We start from the raw sequence: 8,990 nt of genomic DNA, 5'->3' as shown, positions 1-8,990 counted from the left end.
TATTTCAAACCTTTGAATCAAGTATATATAGTTATAAAATTTGGTAAAATTGATCTAACTCAAGATTTATGTCAATAGGCATTAATTAAAATAACAGCTTTTCAAAATACCTTTTTTTTTTAATTTAAAAATATATTATTTTAATTATTTTGTTTAAGTAAAACCAGGTACGCTTCAGAGTTTTAACCAAGTCAAGAAGACATGAGCTGGAACAAGTTTAAATAAACTGCTTTGACAAGCTGACTTCCTACCCACCGTGAAGGCTGCAACCAGAGTGAAACAAGTTATGTCAACTAGGACCACTTAATTGCCGTAACTCTTTCTCACAGTCATCATCTACCATTGCTTTCACACTTCTTTGCTTTACCAAAGACTGATATGTGTGGCTGCGGGTGAACCTCACCCGCAGCCACATTACCAAACAGCCTCAGACTTAAGCAACGCGTCTATCTCTTCCTTCACGCCTTTGATGTGCGGAGCAACAATCACCACCACCTTATTTAACACTCTCCCAACTTTCTTAGCCTCCATAATGAATCTTTCTTTTTTCAAGAACACAAAATGGACCGTAATGGAAGAGATGACATCAAGGTCGAGAATGGTTATGATTTGGAGGATGATCATGATCACAAAAAGAAGGACAAGAAAGAGGAACAAGAAGAAGAGTTGTCAGTGGAAAGAATATTTGAGAAGCAAGAAGTGCCATCATGGAGGAATCAGCTGACACTGAGGGCCTTTGTGGTGAGCTTCGTGCTGAGCATTTTGTTCTGCGTCATAGTAATGAAGCTCAATCTTACAACTGGTATCATACCTTCCCTCAATGTCTCTGCTGGCCTTCTGGGCTTCTTCTTTATCAAGACCTGGACAAAGTTTCTTGAAAAGTCTGGCCTTTTGAAGCAACCCTTTACGAGGCAAGAGAACACTGTTATCCAGACTTGTGTGGTTGCATCCTCTGGCATTGCCTTTAGTGGTATACTTTCTGTACTTCTTACTGCCATTAATTTTCTTTTCATCTCTCTTACTTTTTGGGTTGAGGAGATATGTAGGCTTCTTTGATCAAGATATTAAAATTTCTGTGCATTTGGTTTTGTTTCTGTTCCTTACCATGGAATATAGCAATTAGAAGAAGCAAATCTTGAAATTGAGTTTTAGTAAGTGCTCTAAGTTTCTCTCTGGATCCCTTTTATCTCAGATTTGAGTAGATTTACATGATCCTTGAAGACAAGAATTCTTTACTGCCTAAAGTCTTTGGGAGACAAATCAAAATTGAGGTTTTATGACTACCAGTTCTGCTATTGCTTCAGCCACTCGTGAAGTTTTACTAAACTAATCAACACAAGAACTTGCTGTTTGAGACATGGACAAATATTCTTTAGTAAAAAAGTTTAATTAAATGGTCTGTAAATTTTCTTTCCTGGCCTTTCCCTGTCTCATGGAGTGTGATAATGGTGGTGAGGGCTGCTTTTTATTTTTCTAATGGTCCTCCACGAGGCATAAAGTATCACTGGCAGATACTTTTTTGAAAATTCAATTCATATGAGCTGGATATGGATGATTTGCTAACTTCAAAGTTATACAAGTCTTGTAAGAATATTCTGATTAGCGGATAAAGAAGTCTTCCCCGTTGGTAAGAGAAGAAAATATGAATTATTAATTTGTTTCTACTGTTAATCTAGATTTCATCAAGCGGTTAGGTGAAGTATACTTGTATCAAAAGATACGAACGGGGATATAATATATATTATTTTTTTAATAAAATTTACTATACTGAGCTTGCTCATTTACTGAGAATCATAAGCATGATGTGAAGATGAATACACTCCATTTCCAACTTATCATCCAAGAGCTTTCGAAACTGAAATTGTTGTAACGAAAGAAATAATTTGTGATTATGCTCAAGATGAAATTAAGCATGTTGATTTTTTGTACTAATAGTTTCCATTCTATAATTTGTTTCTTGTTTCCTTACAATAGGAGGCTTTGGGAGTTATCTGTTTGGAATGAGTGAAACCGTGGCCGAACAATCAACGGAAGATAGTGATGCCTTTAAGAACCCATCTCTGTCATGGATGATTGGCTTTCTGTTTGTTGTTAGCTTTCTTGGACTCTTTTCAGTGGTGCCTCTTCGAAAGGTATACTTCACAACCTATATCGCCATTCAATTTCGTATAGGAAATAGAAAACTTCTCTCTGAATTTTGCTTTCTTGTTGAATGTATTGATTTTGCCAAAAATCTAATCCTCATTGTTATTTCCAGGTCATGATTATAGACTTCAAATTGACATATCCAAGTGGCACTGCAACTGCTTATCTCATTAACAGCTTCCACACTCCTGCAGGAGCCAAGCTAGCAAAGTAAGGCATTATCAGACCTCATGCACATATAGTTGGATGATCATTCGGCATGTAAAAGTATCAAACTTTTTTTTTTCTACCGTTTCAGAAAACAAGTGAAAGCGTTGGGCAAGTTCTTATCATTCAGCTTCTTGTGGGGTTTCTTTCAGTGGTTCTACACTGCAGGAAATGGTTGTGGATTTGCTGAGTTCCCCTCACTCGGGCTTAAAGCATATGAAAACAAGTAAAAGCATTACTCAACCTTCCAAAATCCTCTCATCGTATTGAATGTAGTTCAATTTATTATGGCATTGTGTGTCAAATTTGTTGTGGTATCCTTGACTAATAATGTTATTGTTATATGTACAGATTTTTCTTTGATTTCTCAGCAACATATGTTGGAGTTGGAATGATTTGCCCCTACATCATAAACATATCAGTATTGCTTGGAGGAATTCTTTCCTGGGGTCTCATGTGGCCTCTCATAGATACAAAAAAGGGTGATTGGTATGCAGCAGACCTCAAACCTAACAGCCTACATGGCCTCCAAGGTTACAAGGTGAGTTTTCTAACAAGGTTAAGGTGACAAGAGTGCTATTCTTGAAGCCTTTTCATTCATAACAACTCTTATGGAATGAACTCAGGTATTTATTGCCATTGCCCTGATCTTGGGTGACGGTCTGTACAACTTCTTCAAGGTGCTAAGCCGAACACTCACTGCCTTGTTTTTTCAACTTCAAAGGAGCGATGCAACTGGTGTCCTCCCTATTGCGGACCGTTCCTCACCCGAGACATCCAGGATCTCATACAATGATCAACGCCGCACCCAACTCTTTCTCAAAGATCAAATTCCAACATGGTTTGCTGTTGCAGGCTATGTCGCAATTGCTGCTATCTCTACAGCCACGCTACCGCATATATTTCCCGAACTCAAATGGTATTACATATTGGTTATCTACATCTTTGCCCCAGCCCTTGCATTCTGTAATGCTTATGGCTGTGGCCTCACTGACTGGTCCCTTGCTTCCACCTATGGGAAGCTCGCAATTTTTGTAATTGGAGCATGGGCTGGTGCCTCTCATGGTGGAGTTCTTGCAGGACTAGCGGCCTGTGGAGTCATGATGAATATCGTCTCCACAGCCTCCGACCTCTCTCAAGATTTCAAGACTGGTTATCTAACCCTTTCTTCACCACGGTCCATGTTTGTGAGCCAACTAATTGGCACTGCAATGGGTTGCGTTATTTCACCTTGTGTCTTTTGGCTTTTTTTCAAGGCCTTTAAGGATCTTGGGACTCCTGGAAGTCAATACCCTGCTCCTAATGCTACTGTATTTCGAAACATGGCTATATTGGGGGTAGACGGATTCTCGTCTCTACCAAAGAATTGCCTCTACCTTTGTTATGGGTTCTTCGGTGCAGCTATTCTGATAAATTTAATTAAGGATGCATTGGGTAAGAAATGGGCCAGGTTCATTCCCAATCCAATGGCGATGGCTATACCGTTCTATATTGGCCCATACTTTGCCATCGACATGTGTGTGGGAAGCTTGATTCTATTTATCTGGGAAAAGATTGACAAGGCAAAGGCAGATGCTTTTGGGCCAGCAGTGGCTTCTGGTTTGATTTGCGGGGATGGGATATGGACTTTGCCTAATGCGATACTTGCTCTAGTAGGAGTAAAACCTCCTATTTGCATGAAGTTTTTGTCAAGGAGAACAAATGCTAAGGTCGATGCGTTCTTACGGTCATAAAATTGAAGTTCAGATCAACTTGAATTGAAACTGTGAAGTAAAGCTGAATTGCTTCCTACACTAAGGTTATGAAGTTTACATGTGAAGTTCGACTCAAAAATGCTGTGGATAATCACCTGCTATTCCGTGGAGCCAACAAGGCAACAACTATTTTCTCTGTAATCATTTCTGGAGAAGAAAATCAAATGTCCATTTACTTGTATATATATATATGCTTGTAGTTTTTTTTCTTGTCTAGTTTGAAGAAGATAGTAGAACAGATGCATCAAGCAATGTGAAAAGTGAAAATTACAGTACCCTCTGTGAGCTGTTATGATCAGTTGCTATATTTGGTATCAGGTTTGCTCATTTTGCTAGCTATGATCATATCAGGTGGTCCAATGTGGCATCTGTGTTATTATCAGTCTCACAATAAAACCATACCAGACTTAGTTATCCAACACGAGAAAAAAAAAGATGGAAAAAATATCAGATGCGTCGAGGAAGACGATAAAAGCTGTTTGTAACAAATATGTTGGAAGTGTAATGATCATCTTTTTTAAAATTTTTTTTTTTTGGAAATTGACTATTGACTTCTCGTCTTCCACATTCAGTGGTCATGCGGTAACTTAAAACATTCCTTTAGAAGTTTATTTTTTTATTTGAAATTAAAAAATTTTATTTTCAACCCCCAAAAATAAAATAAAAAATATATATATATATATATAGCAACTGATCATAACAGCTCACACACACCAACTCATACACATGTCATTAAAATCATATTTTAAGGGTGTCTAAAATTATAATATTAATTATTTTTTAAAATACTTTTCATTCAAAAAATATTAAAATAATATATTTTTTATATTTTAAAATTTATTTTTAATTTTAACATTTCAAAATAATTCAAAAATATTAAATAAAATTAATTTTAAAAGTTAAAACTCACCACAACTACTCGTTTTAACTACTCCTCATATTCATCGTCTTCAATTCGCCTGTGATGCGTTGAGCACTAATCACAACCTCATATTCTGGGCTTCTTTTTTATCAAGGCCTGGGCAAAGTTTCTTGAAAAGTCTGGACTTTTGAAGCAACCCTTTACGAGGCAAGAGAACACTGTAATACAGACTTGCGTGGTTGCCTCCTCTGGCATTGCCTTTAGTGGTATACTTTCTGTACTGTTTACTGCCATTAATTTTCATTTCATCTCTCTTAATTATTTTGAAATTCAATTTTCTTTCTCTTTTCTTTCGAAGTTGAGGAGATATCTAGGTTTCTTTGATCAAGATATTAATATTTCTGTGCATTTGGTTTTGTTTCTGTTCTTAAAGGTTGCAAACTTACAGTAGTTACTAAAATTCAATGTCAAGATTTCCATCTTCTAATTGCTAGATTACATGATAAGGCAACCATTTTTCTCTCTCTGGATCCCTTTTATCTCAGATGTGAGTAGATTTGCATGATCCTTGAAGACAAAGAATCTCTTACTGCCTAAAGTCTTTGAGAGACAAATCAAAATTGAGGCTTTATGACTACCACTTGTGAAGTTTTACTAAACTAATCAACACTTGAACTTAGCATTAGAGACATGAACAAATCTATCTCTGTCTCCTGGAGTGTGATAATGTTAGGGGTGCAGCTGGTATGTCACTTGACAGATACTTTTTTGACAGTTCAATTCATATGCGCTGGATATGGATGACGTACTTAGTTCAGATTTATTTCAGGAAGTCTTATAAGTTATAACAATATTCTGATTTGTGGAAAAAGAAGTCTTCTCCATTAGTAAAAGAAACGAAAATGTGAATAATATCTGTTTCTAGAATGCTAGTTGTGAGCTTGCGTTAGTAATCAAAACTCTTCTCTAACTGTGAATCATTAACATAATGTCAAGATGAATACATTATATTTCTAACTTATCCAAATAGTCAAGAAAAGCCTGATTACTTGCCAAACTTATTTCGAAACTGAATTAATTATTGTAATGAAACGGTTAATTTGTGATTATGCTTATGATGATATTAAACTTGTTGATTTTTGTACTAATGGTTTCCATTCTATAATTTTTTCCTTGTTTCCTTATAAGAGGAGGCTTTGGGAGTTATCTGTTTGGAATGAGTGAAACCGTGGCCAAACAATTAACTGAAGATGGTGATGCCTTTAAAAATCCATCTGTCTTGGATGGTTGGCTTTTTGTTTTTGTTAGCTTTCTTGGGCTCTTTTCGGCGGTGCCTCTTCGAAAGGTAGACTTTACAACCTACATCGCCATTCAATTTCGTATAGGAAATAGAGAACTTCTCTCTGCATTTTACATTTTTGCCGAATGTATAGATTTTCCAAAAATTAATCCTCATTGTTACCCTGGTTATTTCCAGGTCATGATTATAGACTTCAAATTGACTTATCCAAATGGCACTGCAACTGCTCATCTCATCAACAGCTTCCACACTCCTGCAGGAGCCAAGCTAGCAAAGTAAGGCATTATCAGACCTCATGCACTTATAGTTGGATGATCATTTGACATGTAAGAGTATTGAAATTTGTTATTCTACTGTTACAGGAAACAAGTGAGAGTGTTGGGCAAGTTCTTCTCATTCAGCTTCTTGTGGGATTTCTTTCAATGGGTCTTAAAGCACATGAAAACAAGTAAAAGCATTACTCAACCTTCCAAAATCCTCTCTTCTTGTTGAATGTAGTTCCATTTATTATGGCATTCTGTTTCAAATTTGTTGTCGTATCTTTGACTAATAATGTTCTTGTTACATGTACAGATTTTTCATTGATTTCTCAGCAACGTATCTTTGACTAAACATATCAGTTTTGCTTGGATGAATTCTTTCCTGGGGTCTCTTGTGGCTTCTCATAGATACAAAAAAGGGTGACTGGTATCCAGCAGACCTCAAACCAGGCAGCTTACATGGCCTCCAAGGTTACAAGGTAAGTTTTCTAACAAGGTTATGGTGACAAGAATGCCAATTACATGATTTTTAACATTTTCTTGAAGCCTTTTCTTTCATACCAACGCTTATGCAATGAACACAGGTATTTATTGCCACTGCCTTGATCTTGGGTGACGGTCTTTACAACTTCTTCATGGTTCTAAGCAGAACACTCGCTGCATTGTTTTTCCAACTTCGTGGGAGAGATGCAACTGGTGCTCTGCCTATTGCTGACCATTCCTCTCCCAAGACATCTAGGATCTCCTATGATGAGCAACGTCGCACCCAACTCTTTCTCAAAGATCAAATTCCAACATGGTTTGCTGTTGCGTGTTATGTCACAATTGCTGCCATTTCTACAATCACCGTTCCGCATATATTTCCCGAACTTGCATTTCTACAACCAATTGTTACATATTGGTTATCTACATCTTTGCCCCAGCCCTTGCATTCTGTAATGCTTATGGTTGTGGACTCACTGATTGGTCCCTTGCTTCCACCTATGGGACGCTTGCTATTTTTGTAATTGGGGCATGGGCTGGTGCCTCTCATGGTGGAGTTCTTGCAGGACTAGCGGCCTGTGGAGTCATGATGAATATTGTCTCCACAGCCTCTGATCTATCTCAAGATTTCAAGACTGGTTATTTAACCCTCTCTTCACCACGGTCCATGTTTGTGAGCCAACTAATTGGCACTGCAATGGGTTGCATGATTTCCCAGTGTGTATTTTGGTTTTTTTTCAAGGCCTTCAAGGATCTGAGGACTCCTGGAAGTCAATACCCTGCTCCTTATGCTACTGTATTTCAAAACATGGCTATATTGGGGGTAGAAGGATTCTCTCCCAAGACATGATTAGCGGCCTGTGGAGTCATGATGAATATTGTCTCCAGAGCCTCTGACCTATCTCAAGATTTCAAGACTGGTTATTTCACCCTTTCTTCACCTCGGTCCATGTTTGTGAGCCAGCTAATTGGCACTGCAATGGGTTGCCTGATTTCCCCGTGTGTATTTTGGCCTTTTTTTTGGCCTTCAGGGATCTGGGGACTCCTGGAAGTGAATACCCTGCTCCTTATGCTACTGTATTTCGAAACACGGCTATATTGGAGGTAGAAGGATTCTCCTCTACCAAAGAATTGTCTCTATCTTTGTTATTGGTTCTTCGGTGCAGCAATTCTGTAAAATTTGATCAAGGATGTGTTAGGTAAGAAACGGGCTAGGTTCATTCCCAATCCAATGGCAATGGCTATACCTTTCTATATTGGCTCATACTTTGCCATATTGGCTCATACTTTGCCATACTGGCTCATATTTTCTCTATAATCATTTCTGGAGAAGAAAATCAAATGTCCATTTACTTGTATATGCTTGTTAGTCAATCCTTGGAAATATGCTTGTAGTTTTTTTTCTTGTCTAGTTTGAAGAAGATAGTGGAACAGATGCATCAAACCATGTGCAAACGGAAAAGCACAGTACCCTTTGTGAACTTTAAACATAATATCAAAAGTGAATGTGCAAATATTACAGGTTGCAGGCATGTTGATTTTGAACATATTGCAATTATCTTTGTTGATTTCTTCTTCCTTATTCGTATACGACCTTCCAGAATCACACCCAGGACCGCTGTTGTTATTCTGGGTTGCTGCTTTCCTGCCTTTGCTGTTTGATGTTATCACAACTTTTGCACCAGTATGTATTATCTTTGGATTTTACTCATTCTGGTAAGGTTATGATCAGTTGCTATATTTGGTATTAGGTTTGCTCATTTTGCTGGCTATGATATCAGGTGGTCCGACGTGGCATTAGTATGGCCTTCTGGAACTGCTGTGTTATTATCAGTCTCTCACAATAAAACCATGCCAGAATTAGTTACCCAACAGGGGAAAAAACAGGAAAAAAAAACATCAGATGCATCGAGAAAGACGATAAAAGCTTCAGCGATGAGACTTGTAACTATCTACACAGCCGATGAAATAAGTTGGAA

At 37.7% G+C, this 8,990-nt stretch overlaps 1 protein-coding gene and 1 pseudogene across 1 annotated transcript; both read left to right on the top strand.

Annotated features, from left to right (window-relative positions):
• The first annotated feature begins 359 nt into the window (after positions 1–359).
• On the top strand, positions 360–4,423 carry LOC133671311 (probable metal-nicotianamine transporter YSL7). The gene is made up of 6 exons (XM_062092030.1): positions 360–970; positions 1,975–2,132; positions 2,258–2,355; positions 2,444–2,578; positions 2,704–2,893; positions 2,979–4,423. Exons 1-6 carry the CDS (start codon positions 562–564, stop codon positions 4,083–4,085), a joined length of 2,097 nt encoding a protein of 698 aa, XP_061948014.1. The 5' UTR covers positions 360–561; the 3' UTR covers positions 4,086–4,423.
• A 663-nt stretch (positions 4,424–5,086) lies between these two features.
• On the top strand, positions 5,087–8,558 carry LOC133670860 (probable metal-nicotianamine transporter YSL7; annotated as a pseudogene).
• The last annotated feature ends 432 nt before the right edge of the window (positions 8,559–8,990 follow it).

This window comes from Populus nigra, chromosome 13 (genome assembly GCF_951802175.1).
Source record: "Populus nigra chromosome 13, ddPopNigr1.1, whole genome shotgun sequence".
In the NCBI taxonomy this organism is placed as follows: domain Eukaryota; kingdom Viridiplantae; phylum Streptophyta; class Magnoliopsida; order Malpighiales; family Salicaceae; genus Populus; species Populus nigra.
The sequence above is the reverse complement of the archived record's forward strand: the minus strand, read 5'-3'. Positions and strand labels throughout refer to the sequence as shown.